This window comes from Vicugna pacos, chromosome 35 (genome assembly GCF_048564905.1).
Source record: "Vicugna pacos chromosome 35, VicPac4, whole genome shotgun sequence".
In the NCBI taxonomy this organism is placed as follows: Eukaryota; Metazoa; Chordata; class Mammalia; order Artiodactyla; family Camelidae; genus Vicugna; species Vicugna pacos.
The window spans coordinates 23759237-23781427 of NC_133021.1; the positions used below are offsets into that span (position 1 = coordinate 23759237).

General features: G+C 43.6%; 1 protein-coding gene across 18 annotated transcripts in view; it reads right to left on the minus strand.

The window, feature by feature from the left end:
* KIAA1217 (KIAA1217 ortholog) overlaps positions 1-22191 on the minus strand; it is a 669685-nt gene that overhangs the window by 54318 nt on the left and 593176 nt on the right. For 16 of the 18 annotated variants that reach the window (XM_072955360.1, XM_072955357.1, XM_072955359.1 and 13 more), the window contains one exon: positions 6126-6958. In XM_072955360.1, coding sequence (XP_072811461.1) covers positions 6126-6958 — 833 coding nt within the window. Of the gene's footprint in view, positions 1-6125; positions 6959-10855; positions 11010-12657; positions 12980-22191 lie in introns of those variants that run through there. The other 2 variants (XM_072955366.1, XM_072955367.1) reach the window with 2 other exon arrangements.

Below are 22191 nucleotides of genomic sequence, written 5' to 3' on the forward strand. Positions count from 1 at the left end.
TCATTCAGACTCATCTCGCCAGTGGGATTTATGGCACAGTTTAGAGAATCTTCAAAGGTCTGCCAGTCACTGGGAACATTTTTTGAAATGACACAAATATGGATTTAGACTTTTACTCAGTCAACGGGTAAACCAAGGCTGCACCCTATCCCTCAAAGGCACCAACATGGTAACACTTAATCCTCATAAAATGAGAAAGTGGTGTAAGATGATTATGAACAGACCCAAGCTACCAGTGAGCATGCAGACTTCCTTCTGTACACAGACATTTTCTTTCCCCTTCTTTCTGAGAAAATCTGTGATGCCTTAGAAATCATAGCAGATCTCGTGTGGTTTCTCTTCCTCCAGATACAGGTGCTCCGATGGGGCAAGCATTTGCTCCCATGTGGATTCTTGACTTTTTTTGTTGAATTGAGCTACTGCAGGTGCAGAATAGTGTAAAAAATATGATCTCAGTTCAAGTTTACCATGTCTTGAAAAATACAACATTAGGAGGACTCTGTTATACATTTGGAAGGAGAGCTATTAGTCACTTTGCAATGAGCACCCTCGAATTTCAAGTGTTATTTTGATGGAGACGGTTCACATTATATGAGCTAAACTATAAACAGAAAAGAGCAAAACATAAATGTCCTAGAGTTTTACAATTCTTAAGGGCTGTTTTATGTCCCATGGATAGGGATAACGATGCTGTTTAATGAAGTAATTTTATAACCTAGGGAAGACAGAGCCTCCTGCCTTAAGTCATCTGCCACACACCATCTCCTTCGAGAACGGCCTCCCAGTCACAGGGACCCACGCTTTTCTTGGAGTCCTTGTTGAAAGGAAATCATCCGGGTAAAACCACCTCACTGCTCAAGATCATTTTCTTTCTAGAATCTTGGAGGTGAGAATTACAGTCGGCCCTCCGTATCTGAGGGTTTTGCTTCCCCAGATTGAACCAACTGCAGATCGACTTGAGCATCCTTGGGTTTGAGTACCCACGGGGGCTCCTGGAATCAATCACCTATGGATACCAAGGGAATAACTGTACCATCCTGTACTGTGCTGAAGGTCAGAGCAGTTGTAACCTGCTCTTCTACCCCAAAGTCCTTGGCCACCTTAGGAGGAGAATGCCACCATCATATATGTTCTACACTAGCTTTTCCAGGTCTCCTATATGTAACCTGTCATCACTAGATGCTTTCTGGAAGTATCTTCATAAGAAAGGAGACGCCAAATTAATTAAATCAAGGCACATACGAACTAAGTTCAAGAATCAAGATGAAATTACTTTGTCTTTAGCTCATTTTCAAGTCAATAGAACTGTTATATAAACTCATGTTCAAAAAAAAAAAAAAGAGCTGCCTTTGGAAGTTTCCTGAGTACAGATAAGAAAGAAAAAATTTCTGATTTCGAACATCCCCCAGTTATTGGGCTACTTCATAGAAGTGGTTTTCTGAAGACTATGTGAATCCAGCAATCCCCAGAAAGGAATCATGTCTATAGATTTCTCAGTCACCCTCCTGTGTTTTTGTTGCTTCACATCTTAGATGTAAAATTTCACTTGAGAGTTTTACATGCAAAAAAAGCACTCACAGATTTATTTGCTTTTTAATATAATGAAACTGCAACAGAAATTGGTTTGGCCCTTTATTCCTGAAGTTTATTTTTGGCCCTGTATTCCTGAAGTTAGACTTTTAGGAGTTGAAGACTTTTAAAAATACTTGTACAGATTACATATATCTAAAATAACACCACAGCATAGGTGTAACAATGGACTATAATTTTGTGCTATAGTAATTGTTTCTGGCGTTCTTGTTTTTAAAAATTTTCTTTGACATGGTGCTCACATTCATTTTCTTTTCAAAATAAAATCTACCAAGAATGTTCTCTTCTTTCTTCCCCTATTTCTGCATAATTGTGCTAATATATTAGCGAGGGCAGTTACATTTTAAATGACATGTATATATTTAGCAGCATAATTATGCAAATTTGACCATGTTTATGATTGTAAATATCTTTTCGGAGCAGCTACTTAGCATCTAGTCCTGGCTGAAATGCTTAGAATTCACTCCTGAATTCACTTCTCTGCTGGGTGAAGGCGGGGCTAATAGTTCTCACTCACCAGGAAGAACACTGCACGGTGTGGGAAAGGGTATGGATTCCTTAAAGCACCTGGACATTCTATCTCACTTACTGGCTTTGTGACCTTGGACGAGTTACTTAACCTCTCTGAGCTCAGTTTCTGCATCTGTAAAATAGGGATGATGACAGTATGGATTCACTGGGTTGTCGTGATGGTTACAGCATATGATGTATAGAAACTGCTCTGTGTTGTGTTTGGCCCATAAACAACTCTCAATAAACGACAGTGTCATTCTTCTTCTTATAATATTACCCAGTATTACTCAGCAGTGCCACATTTCAGCCTAGTCATCAAGCTGTCTAAAAGAGTGCAGAATTGCAGTGGAAGATGGCGAGTGGGGCATTTCTTACTTTGTTCCACATTCTGACCTGTCCAGGTAACAATGCGGTGGTGGGTGGGAGTGCAGAGAGCAAAATGTCCAGACTTAAGTTCCTTTTACTAAAGAATCATTCTTTTTTATTAAATTGAAGTATATTTCATTTACCATGTCGTGTTACTTTCTGGTGTACAGCATAGTGATTCAGTTATGCATACATATACATTCTTTTTTAAAAAATATTTTATTTACTTAATTTTTGTTTTGGAGGGTAATTAGGTTTATTTACTTATTTATTTCAGTGGAGGTACTGGGGATTGAACCCAGGACCTTGTGCATGCTAAGCATGTACTCTACCACTGAGCTATACCCTCTCCCCCATACATATATTTTCTATTTCATTATACACTATTACAAGATATTTATATAGTTCCCTGAATATAGTTCCCAGGGCTATACATTAGGACCTTGTTGTTTATCTGTTTTATATATAGTAGTTTGTATCTGCTAATCCCCAAATCCTAATTTATCCCTCCCCCTCCTCCTTTCCCCTTTAGTAATTAGAAGTTTGTTTTCTATGTCTGTGAGTCTGTGTCTGTTTAATAAATAAGGTCATTTGTGTCACATTTTTAGATTCCACATATAAGTGATATCATACGATATTTGTCTTTCTCTTCCTGACTTTTACTTCACTTACTGTGATACTCTCTAGGACCATCCATGTTGCTGCCAATGGCACTATTTCATTCTTTTTTATGGCTGAGTAGTATTCCCCTGTAAATATATACAACTTCTTTATCCAATCATCTATCATGGACATTTAGGTTGTTTCCGTGTCTTGGCTATTGTAAGCAGTGCTGCTGTGAACACTGGGGTGCATGTGCCTTTTCAAATTATAGTTTTCCCTGAATATATGCCCAGGAATGGGAAGAATCATTCTTTATATACTTTTGAGATGTGCCTGGGTTGAATTAGTGGGGATGTTTAGATGTTTCAGTAACAGAAACTATAAATGTAGAGAAGTGTGTGTGTGTGTGTGTGTGTGTGTGTGTGTGTCCATCTGTCTGTCTGTCTAGGGCTGCTGGAGAAGGGAAGCTAGCCTACCCGTGTATACACACACACCCCAGTTCCACCAACTCCATCCTCTGGAGATAAGCTGATGAACAGGTGAGGAAACACCTCTGCAAGATGTGAGATAAAATTCAACCTCTGCTATTTCACATTTACAGGAATGAAAAAAAATCAAAAATGTAAAATTATATTCCAAATGACAACCAAACAAGTAACCAAATTACAACCATACGTCAGAATATGGTAGTGATCATGACAGTATATTTTAGGTGAGCATTAATCTTTTCAGTCAATTTTCAAATACTCGTTATTCTAGAAATAAGATAATTTGGATTTTCTAAAAGGAGTTTCTAACATGTAAGACAGAAATCCACAGCTTTTTCTGAGCCTCAGTAGAACAGAAAACTCCAAGGAAGCAGAGGCTTTGAAAAAATACTGATGCTGCTTCAGGCTAAAATTCTTCAAGACTCTGACCTGAGAGCAGTACAGAGGTGACCACACGTCAGCAAAGGGTCCTTCGTTTTGGTCCCGCCCATAACCCTACCCTGGGAACTGTGTTCAATGATGTTCAGTTACAGACATGTGGGAACACACATCAAGCTCACATGACAATGAACTAGGTGCTAACGGAGAAGCCAGACACCATCATTGGCCAAAATGTGCCATCACTGGCCAACCAGGTGCGAATGGCTTAATGTGCTACAAGGTGGAATCAAGCTCACAATCTACTTCTACCCACAAGGTGGGTAGGCATGGGGGTGGGCAGGGATGGCAGGGAGGATGGATTCTGGCCCTGGAGATGGAGAGTTTTTATTGTTCCCTGGACTAAATTCTTATGACTCGAAGTCCCACCCTATCAGTGGCAGGCGTGTCCCAACCAGCCCTGCACAGCCCACCGCAGCGGAAGCCGCACCCTTTCTTAGAAGCACAGGGTGCAGGCTTCCTCCCCTTAAGGCACATCTTGGGAGAGTTCCTGTCTGCTCCAATGAGCCTCAGTATTCATTCCACACCCTCAGCTTTCTATGGTCACAAGAAGCATCTCTTTCTTTGATTCTTAGAATTTCACTTCCTAGGGACTGCAGAAAGGAGAGAATGATCACCGTTTTCTGATTGTTTATTTTTAAGTCCTGCATAATCCAGCCAGTCACTGTTGCTGGCTGGTTTGTTTGTTTTTCAGCTGTGTGAGAGGGTTACAATTTGTTGGTGCATTAATGGTCCCTAAACTTCCACATTTCTTTGCCTTCCACCTTCCTGGAATCTTTCTTCTGTGACTGTGGCCCCTTCATGATAATGTTCTGCCAATGAGGACAGAGCTTTCTGATTTGTGTGATAAGGAAGATGGTAAGATACACAACTCACATTCCAGTCACAATTTCAGCCTTCCTTCTCATGACGCTATGTAATAGTAAGTGATATTATCATTTTTGGTGAGGAAGAGGGAGCAGTGGTTCCAATAAAGTACTGAGTGGCTGAATATCTGATTTGTGTTTTTCATGCCCCTTCTGAGTCCCTCTAGGACAACAGGCCAAATGCTTCACACCTCTTTTCGACTCATTTCTTTGACTAGATTTTTGTGATTATAATTATTATGTTGGCTTTCTTCAACCAATTCAGGCCAGGGAAATTCCCTCTGCCAAAATTAGTTTTTCCCTGTAATAACCTACAATGAAAAAGAATAGGAAAAAGAATGTGTATGTGTATGTGACCGAATCACTCTGCTGTACATGAGAAACTAACACAACATTGTAAATCAACTACACTTCAACAAAAAAAAAATTAGCTTTTCTATTACTATATGAACTTTGGAGGGTTTTCAAGATGTAGTAGGCAGGTTCAGAGCTGGTAAATTATAAAAACATGTATATTAAAAAAGAAATTTAGGGGCAGGATATAGATGAATGTTAGAGTGTGTGGTTAGCATGCAAAAGGTCCTGGGTTCAATCCCCAGTACCTCCATTAAAAAAATAATAAATAAATAAACCTAATTACCCCCCAAAAATTAAAAAAAAAATTTAGATACCCAGAGTATCTCATTCACTAGAATAATTTTGCTGATCTCAGTACCACTCCCGAATGAGTATTACATCCACACCATTCTATTTTTATGCCAATTCACATTTTATCACCCTGGATGACAGACAATGACACCTTCTTTCCATTTCCCCAAAGCAGATGAGAAAACAAAAGGGCACTCTACAAGGAAGAACACGAATAGCCATTTCAAACAGTTAACCTTTGAACCACTCGCTCCTTACTTTCAGTGGGAGATCCATTACTATCAGCGCTTGACTGATTTGTCTGAATGGTTTCTGAAAAATCGTAATTTTCCTCCGGATTCTGCAGAGTCACACTGATGATGCTGCTGGTAGACCCACATTCTTGCTGGGGTGCCTGCCTCCCTTTAGCCTGGTGACTGGCCAGCCCGACTTGGCCACCAGATTTAGAAGGGCCTCTGATCCCATTGTGTCCACCCCCTCAGTGCCTACAGGGCACACTGCTCCAGACTGGTGCTCAGCTGATGCTATTCTCTTGGTGTGACTCCCGTAGATCAGAACTCAACAACCCACATGTAGGTGTGGACCACCCTCGGCTCCCCCATCACCGCCTTACCTGGTGTCTCTGTCTTTGGGTATCGTAGCCGTGCTGTAAGCAAACACTTGCTTCTCAACGAGAGGAGGGCCGAGGTCCACCATCCCCGATAATCCTGGAGTGGCCCGGGGCTTTTCAATGTACACCAAGGCGCCTGGCTCCTTTTTGAAGGCCTGGCGGCTGGGCGAAACCCGGTCAGGCTGCATGGTGTGGGGTGGCCCCAGGGCGTTATGGTGAGCCTGCAGATCCACCATCCTCAGGTCACTGACTCGGTGGGGAGAAGCCGGGGGCGTTTTGGCGCCCAGAGTAGGCAAGTGGCTCTCTGGATATTTCCTTGATTTCTGCCTGTACAGTGACTGCTCCATGTGCATTTCCGCTTGCAAAGAGGGGTTGCAGTAAGCACTTGCGGACCGAATGGCTGTGCGGTGGTACGCAATGATGTGGTCGGGGACATCCAGCGGGTGCCCGCCGTGCGAAGAGGCTATGCTCATCCGTCCCTCGTGATAAAGGTAGGGATCAGCATAGAATCCCTCGTTTCGGTACATGGCCATGTTCTTGCCACTCAAGTCTTCATCCGGCTTTACGTCTCTCCTTTCCAGGATGGCGCTAGGGCTGGGGGAGATGGATCTGGAGACAGGCAGGCTGGAGAGTCTGTCCCTGGGGATGGTGGCGTTACCAGGAACAACCATGGGGCGGGTGCCTCCGTAAGGAATTCTGGATGGGGAGGGCGGCATGGAATGGGGCACAGGAGTGGACGGCGGAGAATTTGGAATGGCGTGGGGCGGATGGGCTGTGGGTCCAGGTCGAGAGGCACCCGGCCCATCTCCTCTGGCATAAACAATTTCTCTCTGCATCTGAAAATGAAAAGAGAAATTAGAAAATCTGCTTCGATATTCATGTTTTTAGAGACATCTTGGTGGGGCTTCTCTGATGAAGTAGGATGAATAGTGGCCTCTGTAAGACGTCCACACCCTAATCCCTGGACCCATGTTCCCTTACAGAGCAAATGGGACTTTGCAGGTGTCCTTTATTACTGATGTTGAGATGGGTAGATTATCCTGGATTATCCAGGTGGGCCCAATGTTGTCATGAGGATCCTTATATGTGAAAGAGGCAGGAGGGCCAGCATCACGGGAGATGTGATGACAGATGCAGAATCAGAGACATGGGAAGATGCTACGCTGCTGACTCTGAAGAAGGAGGAGAGAGCCAGGAACCAAGGAACACAGCAGCCCCAGAAGCTGGAAAAGGCAAGGAAAGGCATTCTCCCCAGAGCCTCCAGCGGGCGGGCAGCGCTGCCAACACCTTGATACTGGCCGGTGAGACCCATTCTGGACTTCTGATCTCCACAACTGGAAAATAACAAATTTGTGGTGTCTTAAGCCACTGTGTTTGTGGTGATTTGTCACAGCAACCACAGAAATGAATGTCAGCCCCTGATAGAGGGCTGAACACTGGGGATTGTGAGGAAAAGAGACTGCAGGGGTTTAGATACTGAGGTCACAGCTTCTTAGAGACAAGAAGAAACTATGTGAGTCTTAAATGTATCAAAAATGCTAAAATTAGGCTTTCTAAAGCTCATCTCAAGCACATTTTCCTGGTGTTAGCCCTGGAAAATAGACAGTAAACACCTTACCTGTTTTTCCAAACTGATACAATGTAGTGGCATGGCCACAGGAGGAAAGGATACAAGTGGGAAAAACTGGGAGGGAAGTTCCACTGATCTGCCAACTCTCTACTTGAGCCTGTGAGAAATCAGCTCCACCCAAGAGGCCAGGAGGAAGTAATGATTCAGTAGGTAACAGTGCAATTGGTGGCAAACTCACAGTGGGGACCCTAAGGAAGAGAAGAGGGAAGAATCCCGCCCTCTGGGGCTGCCGTGTGACGATGAGGAGTGTGTGGGGACAGGCCATCGTGAGCCCCGTACTTCTTGCCCAGGCAGCAGTGACTTCTGGGCTGTGTCCTGACCCCCAGTTCAGGAGAGTGGGGACCCTCCCACCCAAGGTCTCCCATCAGCTCTCCTTTAGAAGAAACGATGACTTAAGAATTGACCCAAGAGTCATAGATACAGGAAACAGATGGGTGGTTGCCAGCTGCAGGAGGTGAAGCCCGGGGCGGGTGGGGACAGGGGGGTGAAATGGGTTAAGGTGGTCAAAAGATACAAACTTGCAGTTATAAAATACATCAGTCCTGGGATGTCACATACAACATGGTGACTATAGTTACTAATAATGTATATTTGAAAGTTGATGAGAGCAGATTTTAAAAGTTCTCATGACAAGAAGAAAAATTGTAACTGTATGTGGTGATGGATGTCAGCTAGACTAACTGTGGTGATTATTTTGCAACATACGCATATATTGAACCATTAGGTTATACATCTGAAACTAATACAATGTTATATGTCAATTAGATCTCAATTGAAAAAAGAAGCAAGTTAATGGGAAAACAGGAAAGTAATTTGCAACCGCACTATTGTATTTACCAAGGGGCAGAATTAAAAAATACAAATCAACTCAGGATGTGAATTTCTGATACTTTTTTTGTTTTGATCAAAGCCCAAAAGGGTCTTGCTTACTGAGATTCTCCAAACAGCTACAAGGAAGGGGATGGGCAGCCAGTGGGACCTCCCAAGCCCATCTTCAAGTTCTAATTGTGCTGTCACCTTCCCACACGGGCTTCTGGAAGATGTGACAGATGGATAAGGAGGGCATAAATGGTTGGGGGGTGGGTGAGGCAGGGGCACAGGGGAGAGGAAATGGGCTCCTGAGAGACTCACAGTGTGGGTGATGGGGAAGAGAGAAGAAAAAGACTTAACAGATAATGGTTGTAAAGGAAGCAGGGCCCAATGCCCTGAATGCATGCTGATTGCTTATCTTACACATTCATTCATGTGGTGAACATGATTTATCAAACACTTGCTGAGAACCAAGCATGATTCTAGGACTAAGTTCTAAACAAGCCCCAGAAGCTCCTGCCCTTGAGGGGAACTTCTGGCCCTGCAGGGACACATTCTTGTGTACATCTCGTAATGAGAATGCAGGAATGAGCCGGCCGGACTCTCATGGCTCCCTCATCCTGTCTCTAGAAGGATCCAGCAGTGCAGAATCTCTGACCCGGGGCCTTTATATACTGTAGCGGGTTTTAGCATAGAAATGGTCAACAAAAAACGCAAGCTAAAGGCAAATATGGAGCCAAAAAAGGGGCCCTTTGAGGGGTACATTACCCAAGCACTATCAAATTGGCTCCTCAGTCCCCTCAGGGGCTCCCTGAGTATGCAGGCTCCTCACTCGAAATTACAGTTCTATCTCCACTAGCCCCACCTCCCCAGCACATGCACACACTCCCCCCACAATAGGCTAGTTTGTCTTCCCCCTGTAAACCAGACTTGGGATATCCTCAAGCTGTCCTCACCCCTGGGACCTCTTCCCCACTTCCTAGCCCTTGGGGAGTCACACCTAGGCTGAGGTCAAGGTCGACAAGCACTACAGGTGTGTCCACTCCACACTGGCCCAGCCCAGATGCTCCAGCCCACGCAGCCCTCATGGCTCAGGGCTTTAGACCAGGAGGGCATGCCCAAGGCCTATACCCATTGTCAGGCAATCTTTTTTTGAGATAATTGGGTTTATTTACTTTTAGAGGAGGTACATGCTAAGCATGCGCTCTGCCACTTGAGCTATACCCGCCCTCCCTATACCCGATTTCTCATTCCAGAATGGCTGGAGCAACCATATAGCCAGGGTTTCTGCAGTAGATCAACACAGATCCTCTATGAATACCTCTCCCACCCACCCTGTCTTCCTCCATGTAGGGCTCAATGAAAAGAAAGGTCTGGCTTAGTGTTAGCAATGCAGGGCTTCACAGGTGGTAAAATACAAGACGGATGGGCTCAGCCAGCAACGCATATTTGACCAAGTTCCCCACCTAATCGGACCACATGATGCCAAAATGAACCCAAACAAACGTAAAGATCAATCCAAACAAGCCGCTGCATATAGTATCCCATGGTACTCAAGGCCAATCAGGTGCAACAAATGGTAAGTACTATTATTATTACTGTTATTAATTCTAAGAAAACAAAAAGAATAGGGTTTGAAATGCCTGTAATCCATTTAATGAACAGTAATCCTAATGGGATTAGTCACGATTCCTTGTTCTCTTTTCCCTCCATATCTGGCTTCACATCATATCTTGATTTGAGGGCTCCTGACCCTAATGAACACACAGAGAACCACCGTCCCCCCAACTTTTCTGGCAAGAGAGTATAAAGAAATATCAATATTCCTGGGCATACAGAACTGTCCAGAAGAATAACAAGTATTCATGAAAGAAAAATGTAAAGTTAATTTTAATTAGTGGAAAGTCAAGGAAATTTCTTTTAGAGCATCGGAGGGGCCTGTATAGGTGTTTTGAAAACATGTTTGGTGATGTGAAAAGGAATGGTTAGGAGGTACATTATATAACTAGATGAAATTAAGTTACATAAAGTTAAAAATGAAACACACACCAAAAAACTCACTAGAATAAAAATCTTACCAGACTTTCTGAGTGTCATGTGCAGATGAATTCAGAAGGAAATGTAACAATGAATGAACAATAATTGAGACATGCTGTGCATTTATGTGGGGGATGCGAGTGATAGTCAAAATATTGAACATCCAGTAGCCAGCATGGCATAGGTACCACTCAGCCAGAATGAGACCTCAGCCAATGAGGATGGATTGTAGCCATGAGCAATCAGCACCATGTACCTGATGATAATGCTGTGTGTCAGACCTGCCTTGTCCACTTCAAAATGATCTTGCCAGCATCCAATAGCGTTACTGAATCACTGTCCAGCTGAGTTACCCACAGTGGAGGTGAATACAAGCACACAACCATGATAGAACAGGTAATCGAAGGTTGAATGTCTCTCTCGATATGGGTGACGAAGAGGCTGGAAGCCTTTGGCAAAATTCTTATGTTGCCTTGCCAACCCGTGATTGACTCTCCAACATGAACCTTGATAATTTCATCCTTGTCTCTGCAGAGAGCCCAAGAAGAGAATGCTATGATCTTCCCACGACAGAGTGGGGAAAAGTTTTAAACCTACAACTTGAATAAACCCTTCAAGTTAGAGGACTTGGGTTCATACACTAAAGGATACAGATCAACCAAAGGCAACACGCTCTTAGGATGTGGTGGAAGGTATGGCGTGATAAAAAGAATCTTTTCAAGTCTTTGCTATTCCAATAAAAAGTGGACTTTGTATACTGCAGGAGATTCTCATTGTTTGACTGAACCAGGATGATGATTAAGATTCTATAATTCATAGTTTTAAAAAAGCCCCAGCCCTTGATATTAGTGTTCTTTCCATGCAGCTATCTTCCTAGAACCAGGCACCTACATAGTCTGGTTTTGTTTTGTTTAACTGTGTTTTGGTTAATGAGGAAAGAAATGGCATTAGATACACACTAGGATTTTCCGATACTAGTACTCAAAGTCAGAGCTTTTAGGAGAAAATTACATTAAATGTGAACTGAAGTAAGTAAAACACGTACATACACACAAATGCACACAGTTGCTATTCACCTCAGTATATCTGAATCCTTTACTCTCCCACCAGTCTCTCTAATGCCACTGATTTTCTCTATCATCTCATCTCTCTGAGAAAGTGAAAATGATCTGAGTATGTTACATCTTTGACACTTACGCCCCAGATTTCAACCCTAATATCTTTGTGAGCTTTAAGGAATTTCATTTTACAGTAAGAGATGAGCAAAACAAAAACAAAGGTCCTTTTAACACCTTCTCAGAGCACAACATGGGTATTCATTTGCCAGCACCTTGGCCCAGAGAGCAAGTTCATTTATCTGCACTAGGTGTGCTGGCAATGCATGACGAGGCTGTTCTCCAGCCTCCATCTGCTTTGTTGGGCATCATGTCTCCCTCTTTTCATTCCTCCCCAAAGCACGGCTGGGTCTCGGTTCAGTCCTTCCGGTTCTGGTAAAGAGCATGGTTTCTTCCAGAGCCTTTGCACCCTGGCCTCAGCTGAGAGGCTGCTGTCCCCCGCTCAGAACACACAGCTCAATACGCTGTTTGGCTTGTACTTCCTAAAGACCAGAAAAAATCTGGGGCGGTTTCAAATTAATCACCTGAAGTTTAAGTGAGGAATCCAAACATACCTATATTTGGTTTCCCCCCAAGCACGGTAAGTTAAATCAAATATTACTCATTTACAAGTTTCTCAAATGTCAGATAGAAGGGGGAGAAAAAACTAAAAATTACTTCTGGAAAAACATCTAGCATGAAAAATGTTGAGTTCAAATCATTTGGGAAACTTCTCATGTAATCATGTCTCTTTGTGGCACATTAAAAAAATGTGTATATATACACATATATCTCTTTGCGGAAAGGGATATCATGTACAGTTTATTGGATTTCAAACCCCACCCTTCCAAGTCTAGAATTTGTAAACATACCACTCAATCAGACCATACAATGAAGTCACCGGACAAAACTGAAAATGATTCTTACAAGATTCTTTCATCCTCAAAGAATTAAAGCCACTTACTTTTTCTTAAGGAAATCACCTGTGTAACTAACGCCGGGAAAAAGCACATTGGCTGAGCTCCCAATTACACGATTCCTTTGTTTGCTGGCTTCATTTAAATCCTCCGTTCCACACTTGGATAATTTAGACAGCTTTCTCTTCAGAGAAGAAATCACCAAAAAACAAAACAAAACAAAAAAACCAAAAAACCCCCAAAAAATCCAACCCCCCAAAACAAACAAACCCACAAATCCTAAAATGTTCCCCAGCTTGTGTATTCACAGCCAGGAAAGACCATTTTGTTTCACCCCGTCTTCCGAGCGAAGCTGCTACAGGCATGGATAAAAAGTTGTCCGCCCCATGATAAGCCAATTTCTCCTCCCCTTGGAAATTAGTCACTGAATAACCTCAGCCCACATCCAACCACAGGCTACCGCACGGGTGACTCAGTCCTCTAACAATTGCTTACACAGAAAACACACCAACAAATGAACTCTGAGAGGCCTAGGTAAACGGGTTAACCATGAAGGAAATATTATAAGACAGATCTCACCAAAGAGGATCACTAAAACTAGCGAACAGTCAGGCACCAACAAACAAAACCATCAGAAACCCCAACGTGCTAATGACCCCCAGGACCCACTCTCAGATCAGCTGTTCTGTTGGGGATGGGGAGGGGAGGGTGCTGCTGAGAAAACCCAGAGAGGCTAGCGCCCAACACCCTTTCTGCTGCCAGACTTCTGAAGTCCGTGGATTGGAAACCCAAGGAAACGTGAGCCTCTTCCTCCGGTTTGTAACACCGGAGGGAAAACAAGAGGGTGACAGAGGGGAGGCTGTCTATTAATTAACCAGCCAGCTTGCACCAAGCTGAACTTTGAGTAGCAGCCGCTCACCCATCCTAGGCGGCCTCAGGCAAGCAAAGGCAGTCATCCTAGAAAACATACCTGAAAGGAGAAGGAAAGAGGGAGAGGGCCAGCCAAGGCTGAGCAGAGGGTATTCCAGAAAGGTAACCAGCGCCCTGATGCCCCACCCTCAACACGGCAGAGGAGGAGAAGGCCAGGGCGGTCCCCAGAGACACCCCCCCCCGCCCCACCGTGGGCAACTGCCATCAACACAGCTATTTCCTTCCCAGGGAGCAGGCGCTGGGAGGTGTGGGTACCAACAAGAAGTGGCTTGTGCGGCCCTCAGCGGAAACAGGCATCAACACATTACCAACAAAAGGGGAGAGAGAAAGGAGGCATTTCCTGAGCTCACAGGTCGGCTCCCTTTAATCCCCATCCTGCTTTCGGGCCCTCGGGGGCCAAGCGGGGTGGAAAGTGGAAATCTAGCGACAAGGAGCTCCAGGCCCACTGGCCGCAAGCCACCCGCCACGACCCTGCTCCTGGCAGCAGGGGCATTTCTCAAACATTTTCAGGCCTTTAGAGGTTGTTCTTGCCATGACTCCACCCCTGCCGCACCCCACAAAGCCCCCGTTTTAGGGCCTAAGATGTCCAACCCAGCAGTGCTCTTTCTTTTTAAATCTTTTTTTGACAGTGGAGGTAATTTTTAGAAAAAATTTTTTTGACGGGGGAGGTAATTAAGTTTGTTTTTTTCCACTTATTATTATTATTATTTTTATTTTTATTTTTTCTGATGGAGGTACTGGGGATTGAACCCAGGACCTCATGTATGCTAAGCATGTGCTCTACCACTGACCTATACCCTCCCCCCAACTTTTTGCTAACTTTTTTTGGGGTGGAGAGGTAATGAGGTTTGTTTACTTATTTAATGGAAGTACTGGGGATTGAACCCAGGACATCAGGCATACTAAGCATGTGCTCTACCACTGAGCTATACTCAGCACCGCTCTTGTACTAGTTTCCCCAATGCTTACAGGTGCAGGACTGTTTGGGAGAGTGAACGAGATTGAGGTGTCTGGGTGATGCCACCCCCGCCCCCCAGGAAACAGACACACTGAGCTCTCACTGCCCCGCCAGGCTCAGCACGCGAACCCCCGTCAGCTATTTTAGAGGCAGGTGGCTTCTGAGGACCCTGCTACCAGGGGAGTCAGTGGGTGCGGGGTGAGAGATGGTCCTGTTCACCCCTCCCATCTCTTTCCTACCCAGTTCAGAGCAATTTCCTTTCACTTTCAAAATGCTTCAGGGCTCTGTTGGGGAGGACATCCCTGGCTTCGTCAGTACGTCAGTATGTCAGTACCAGAGCAGTAATCCACTGTCAGGAGTTTGAAAGCTGGCCCCATCCTGCGGTGAATCATGATGAGTTAAATGCTCAGCCTTTGTGAACCTGCTCTTCCCAGCAGTGTGTTAAGTGTGCTACTCTTGGTCCTCCCTGCTCCTTTCACTGACTGGCACTATAAGCAGAGTGGAAGCAATTTATTTCTAGTGAGTATTAAGAAAAGACATGCTAATAAGTCATCAGCATTACCTCAACAGGAAATGCTTTTTTTATGCTCTGGTAAGGCTAACAGTCTTGTGCAATTTATTCCCATTTTCCCTTTCGCATTCACATCTTTACTGACTTAAAAAAAATTACATGTGCTAAAAGAAAATCTCAACTATGCTTACAAACGTGAAAATACTATTGTGAAGGTACGTGATTTGGATGCTGGAAGAACTTCAAATTCATCTTGCTTACACTGTTAAAATTGGAAAGATGGTCACTTTTGCGGTCTTAACTAACCTATCAGTGTTTCACTTGGTCATAAATGGAACGTATCCCAGACACGAGACAGACAGACTGTTGCCAAAATTATTTAATTCTCAGGAAAGAAATGGTTAGCTGATGGCTATATTTAAGATGAGCATTATTCCCACAAATATTTTGACACGGGGAACTCTGCTGAGCCGTCCAGTACCAGACCTACTGGCTGCCTTAATTCTGTGCCCAGTGATGACTCAAGATCTCAGTGTGGAAACGAATAAACAAACAATGTTAAATAAATCATGTAACTTCTAAGGCACAATCAGTAACTGCGTGGAGCTGCAGCACAGATAAAAGAATAATGTCTTTCTCTTACTGATACTCAGTTTTCTGTTGGGATACCTCTGTATTATCCAGGCCAAGGACAACTTCTTTTTATATCTAAAATAGTTACGGTTTGTAAAGTGATATTTTTTTCTACTACTTGCAACAGATAGTACAAATAACTCATTACTTATCTCCATCTCTGTATATCCACCCGTTTCCTAGACGGACACTATCTTTCATACACAACTCCCTTGTGGTGCCTCTAGATAAGCCATCTCTCTTACCCTAATATAAATTTTCAGAGCCTTAGACTTTGTTTTTCTTTTTGGAACAGTCCTCTAAACTCCTAATTAACTGGTCAAGATCATACTGCAATATATAATATACTGTTTAATTATTTATAACATTTATTCTACAAAGGATTTTATTTTATTTATTTTTATTGAAATAGAGTCAGTTTACAATGTTGTGTTAATTTCTGGCATACCGCAGAGTGATTCAGTTATACATACATACATATATATATTCCTTTTCATTATAGGCTATTAAAGATATTGAATATAGTTCCCTGTGCTGTACAGTAGGACCTTGTTGTTTATCTATTTTATGTATCTGCATCTCAAACTACCAACTTATCCTTCCACTCCCTTCTCCTCCTAGTAACCATAAGGGTTTGTTTTCTATGTCTGTGAATCTGTTTCTGTTTTGTAAATAAGTTCACTTATGTCACTTTTTTTAGATTCCACATGTAAGTGGTATCATATGGTATTTGTCTTTCTCTTTCTGTCTTACTTCCCTTAGTATGACAATCTCCAGGTCCATCCATGTTGCTGCAAATGGCATTATTTTATTCTTTTTTATGGCTGAGTAGTATTCCATTGCATAAATAAACCACAACTTCTTTATCAGTCATCTGTCGATGGACATTTAAGTGGCTTTCATGTCTTGGCTATTGTAAATTGTGCTGCTGTGAACATTGGGGTGCATGTATCTTTTTGAATTAGGGTTTCCTCCAGATATATGCCCAAGAGTGAGATTTTTGTATCATAAGATAAGTCTATTTTCAGTTTTTTATGATATCTCCATACTGTTTTCCATAGTGACTGCACCAAACTACATTCCCACCAACAGCGTAGGAGGGTTCCCAACAAAGGATTTTAGCTACACACACACACACACACACACACACACACAAATCATCCAGCAGTTTGCCATTTAGACAGTGTTTTCAAGTGTGATTTTATTTCACAAGCCTCAGGCCTCAGTGAAAGGCACAGGTCCAGTGTCACCATCCCTATCTGAGTGGTTAGGAAATGGACTTGCAAGGAGATGAGAACCTGCCCAACTTCACATCGGACTATGCAGCGAAGCAGCAAGAGCCCCCATCTAAGGCCTCACCACTGTCACTGTTCCCTTCCCTTTTTCCGTGTGAAATCCCGTGCCCTCCAGGACATCAGGCAGCTCTGAGAGGGCTTGTGCTCCCAAGACCTTCCCTGTAGGGTTTACTGAGGGTTCACGTGCTTGAGTTTTGACCTTGAGCGGGCAGCCCGGTGAACTCCGTTTGAGAAGCACCTCATTTGCTCCACTTTCAGGTCCAGATTTTCACAGCAAAGGAAAAGAGTAACAGGACATCTCAGTGGGTTTAGGCTCTAATTATCCAGATGCTCTCTTGACTTTACTGTTAGGTTTTATCTTCTTGCCTCAAAATCAGTTATATTAGTTATATAATTAATTACACATTGTATTTACCTAATATACATGTTAGTACCTACTATGCTTATATATAAAATATACTGACATATACTCATATACTGTGTATCACAAATCAATTATCATTATATAGATAACATGACATTACTAGTTATACATGTGTATGTATACACACATATGTGTGTATTAGTCACAGACACCAGATAACTTATGGGATTAAATAGCTGGGCCTCATTTGATGAATATCCTTCCCCATTATGGCCCCAGTCCCGCTACTGGGTGACATTACTGGGACCACACCTCTCAGAGATGCACCCATTCCATCTCTGTCACTGTGCCTCAAGCCCCACTGATCATTCATTAAGGAAACTGATCAAGTTGATTATGTCGTAAGTGAAAAAAAAAGCTGATACAATATTATAATAGCTTTAGGACAATCCCAACAATGTAAGAATTACAAAAAAATTTAGTTTGACGATATGATAAAACCTTGTCATATCTAAAGATAAACAGTGAACCAATTACAAATGACACAGAATTTGATGCTCTACAGTGGTAGCTTAAAAGACAGATATTCCTCAGAGACCTCTGGAGAAAATGCTGGTAAACAAACTGATGAATGGTGGATGCCAATTTGGAAAACAAACGGTCTTTTATTCTTGGTCTATCACTGTCCTCTCACAATGTAGCCACTCAAATCTCGGGGCCTCCTTTCCCTCCATCAACCCCTTTGTCAGGGCTACGAGCAGTCTCAGCTTCGTAACACTAAGGGTTCCCTGACACATTTAACCCCTTTGCGCCTGCTCCCTGCCCCTCTGCACCTCTCCCTCTTCATTCCTCCCAACTTTTCTGTAATCAGCCCTGTGCACCTGCGTTATAACACTGGCCCCTCTGTTGGCACCATCCCATGGCCTGCATTCTGCTCTGTTTCCATATCGATCAGAGGAGGCTATGCGCTGGTTCTATTACCAAGTAATAGAACAAACAACACAATACAAGATGAGCTATGCCAGCCGAGCCAATTTTAAAGGGAATTTTATGGATGGCTTCTGATGAAAGGTGGTTTCGTTGTGCCATTATTTTGATCCTCAGCTGAACAATATTAGCCCATGTGTCAAAAGAAGAAAAGGTTGAGGGAGGGAAGAGCCCCAGAGGGTAACACTGGAGGACAATAATTCAACAAATCCACCAAATTCAATTTTTTTCCTCCAAATAAACATGGAAAAACAGTGATGATGATCTGGATCAAAATGGCCCTCGTGCCAATTTTTCCTGGGTTCAGAAGAGTCACTGGCTCTCCTCTTAACGACAGCTCTCGAAACTAAAAGAAGCTCTGTGGGTACCCCTGGGATGCTGAGTATGTGAACTGGGGAGGTTCCCTCAGGTACGATGGGGAACAGATACCACGCTACATAATTCAGTAGGCTCGAGAACTTTCCCAGTTCTCATTCGTTATGAAAGAATCAAAAAGTTTCCCAGTTTATAAATTACATGAATACACCTTTGAAAACCCTCCTTTGGGAGGCTTCCCCCTGGGTTTTCCTTGGGTTTGGTTGGAGTCTGTGGCAGCAAACAAACAACACCTGCTAGTCTGGACCAGGCAGGTGGCCTGAAGGCCCCCACTCAGGTCTCTCTCCCCCATCAACGCAGCACGGGGAGGAGCAAGAACACTAACCGGGGAATCGCGGAACCCGCCTTCTGATCCACTTGTTAACAGCTACTTTATCTGAAAGCAAGACGCCTGAGCTCTTGCTGTCTCTAAGGCTCATTCCAGCTATAACATTTTGTGGGCCCCCGAAATAGTTATCAAGGGGTCACTATGCCTGCAAAGCCCAGGCTTAAGGCTGATGAAGAGAAAAGAATCTTTAAGCCATAATTCCTACCTTTTAAAAGTAGAGAAGACAAGGCATATACGTGAGTATTAAAAATAAGACAGAAGCCAGAATAACGTTGGCAAGTTTGAAACGAGAGCAACAGACAAACCCTCTGGAGTATATAGAAGAATATACGATTTTTCAGGCTGGGATAGTTAAGGAGCACTTCTCCAAGCAGGTGAGATTTAAGTGGGTCCATAAATTAGAAGCAGAATTTCAGAAAGAGTTTCCTTTCTTATGTATTCCAGGCAGAGGGTAAGGCATGGCCTGAGACAAGAGGTGGGGCAGTGGCAAGTGCCCTGGGGGATGGACAGACCTCTGACCCAACTAGCAAATTATTCTAGGGCAGTGGTTCTCCAATTCAGAATACATCAGAATCACCTGGAGGGCTTGCTGGAACACAAGTTTATTGGTTTCACTTCCAGAGTGTCTGATTTAGCAGGTGTGGGGTGGGGGGCTGAGAACTGTCTTTCTAACACGTCCCCAGATGATGGTGACCTGCTGGTCCAGGGACCACCCTTGGAGAAAAACTGTTCCAGGGAGTCAAGGGAAGAGGTAAGCTCCCATCAGAAGCTCCATTCTAGTGTGGACTTGGTTAAAACCTAATTCAGAAAGCCGATCTTATTTGGGTGACATTCATAATTACCTGGAGTTTCTCCATCTGTAAATACTTTTCAATTAAATCTGCCAGAAGAAGATGGAGATAAGGAAAGAAAACTCGTATTTTTGGAGACTTCTCATTTACCAAATGCTTTCCAGAATTTCCATTTAATTCCCAGCACATTCCCATCAGATAAACGAAATAATCCCCATTTGACAGATAAAGGAACTGCGGTCCCAAAGTCAAATAACAGGGCCAGAACAATCTCATACTCTAGGGTTAAAACTCAGAGGCCTGAGGTTCTCTGAATACCCTTCAAAGGAAGGCAAGTGGTTCAAGGATCACTAAGATCAGAATTATTCTGTCTAAACTCAGGTCCAGAAATACCTGCGCGAAGTCATCCGGGTTGAGTGTTGTAAGCGGCACAAGAGGAGAGTAACAAAGACAAGACCACATCACTGTTATCTACAAATGTGGGGAGAAACCGCCTTCCAAACGATGACTCCAGGGCCTCCGTGAGCCCCAGCAAGAGTGCTCCATTTCAAAGGAATACCTTTGTGTTTTCAGTTCAAATATCAAGCCAGCCAGCCAGCCAGCCAGCCAGCCAGTGGACATGGCTTGGAAATCTGAGATGGTCAGCAAAACCACTGCATCTCCTTATTTGGATAAATAACAGCCTCAAAGACAACCAGTTTGGGAGTCGTGGGCTTGGAGAGCTTCACCGCCCACGCCCCGCCTGGCCTGACCCTGCTCTGACAGCCGGGTCCCTGCTCCCCACCAGGTTCTAACACTGCCAGGAGCCTCTCCCAGAGACAAGATCTGCTTGCTGCATCCCAGGGACACACTGCCAGGCATCTGAGCATTCCTAGAGTGACACCCTGCATTCCTCACATGGGCTAGCCCAAGAGGAACCAAAGGGACAGATATCCGCCCAGTAAGCAAGGAAATCACACTCCATCAGGCAACAGGGCACACCCAGTCTAGATGCACCCCTCGCCCCCAACACTGCCCCCTTACAGGAAGGAGTCTTCTGTCACAGAGGAGGTGAGGCAGATGACGAACAAGCTTTGTCAGCATGGAGTGCCTTTCAAAGTTCATGATTAGCAGCAAAATCTTCCAAATCACTTCAAACAGAATCAGGATCCAGGCTGACCTCAAAGTAGCTCATTTTCCCCCACTGCCCACTCCAACCTCCAGCTTTTTCTTCTTCTTCTTCTTTGTATTAGCCTTTCTGTCCCTTTTCTTCCCTCCTCTGAAAACTAACATTGGGGCAAAATTTCTCCCAGAGAAGACAGCAAGATATGGGTCACTAAACAGACAAAAGGAGTTTCTTAAAATCAGAAGACACTGGCTTGATTCCAAAGACCTTCAACTCCCAACTTCTCCTTCAATGTGCTGAAGTCTACAAATTAGTCTCCAATTAAAAAAAAATGATTTAATCATCCTTCCTCTTCGATCAATGCCCTTCTCCATCATGACACGGAAGGAAGCCAGCATAGGGTGATGGTGAGAACACTGGATTATAAATGAAAAGACTTGTTTTTGCTTCCTGAGGATCCCCCTGGGCTGTGGTCTCATGCTCACAACTGTGGTCCTGCCGCTGAACTTTTCTGAGCCTCTGATTCTGCTGCTAAGCTGGTTCAGGAACACCTTCTTCACTTACCCTTCTGGTTTGTGAATATCAAATGAGCTAAATTAGTATTCTTATATGATTTCGCATGCAGAGAGTGCATTCAACATGCGGTATGATTAATATCGCCTACAGACATTCGAGGGCTCACTTCACGAATTGTGAGAGCAAAACCAATAGGATGGATAACCCCCACTTTAATATATGGAGGAGGAAGAGAATGACACACTGTCTTCTTGAGATACAAGAGCCCAAGAAAGAATGAAGATTCTAAATGCAGTTGGTATAAGAGCACCACGCTCTTATATTCCAAAGACCTCAACCTTGAGAAAAAAGTCCAGTTATACACCAAGGACTCACATTCAAGGAGGTGCTTTTCCTCATTTCCATTCCCAAATTAACTGGTGATGCTAAATCCAGATCAGGCTATATAAGACTCCCCGTCCACTTTATACTGGTACCAGCAGGCTCAAGTATTAATTATTTACAAATTTTGTGAGATGAGTGACGACCCACATCTTTGTTTCGGATCCTTCTTCTTCCCATCTTATCACTTGGGAGAACCTCTCTTTGAGAAGGAAAAGGTAATGCATGTCATCACTTGCATGTGGATGGAATAAAAGTTTTGGCTGGTGAGAAGGAAGCCGAACCAATCAGCTAAAGACAGATTTTTGGATGCTCTCAGAATTTTAACTCTACAGTCCATTCCAGTCTTGTCCCACATTTGTATTAAAAACAGGGATCTGTGTGCATTAGGATAGTTCTTGGTAGAA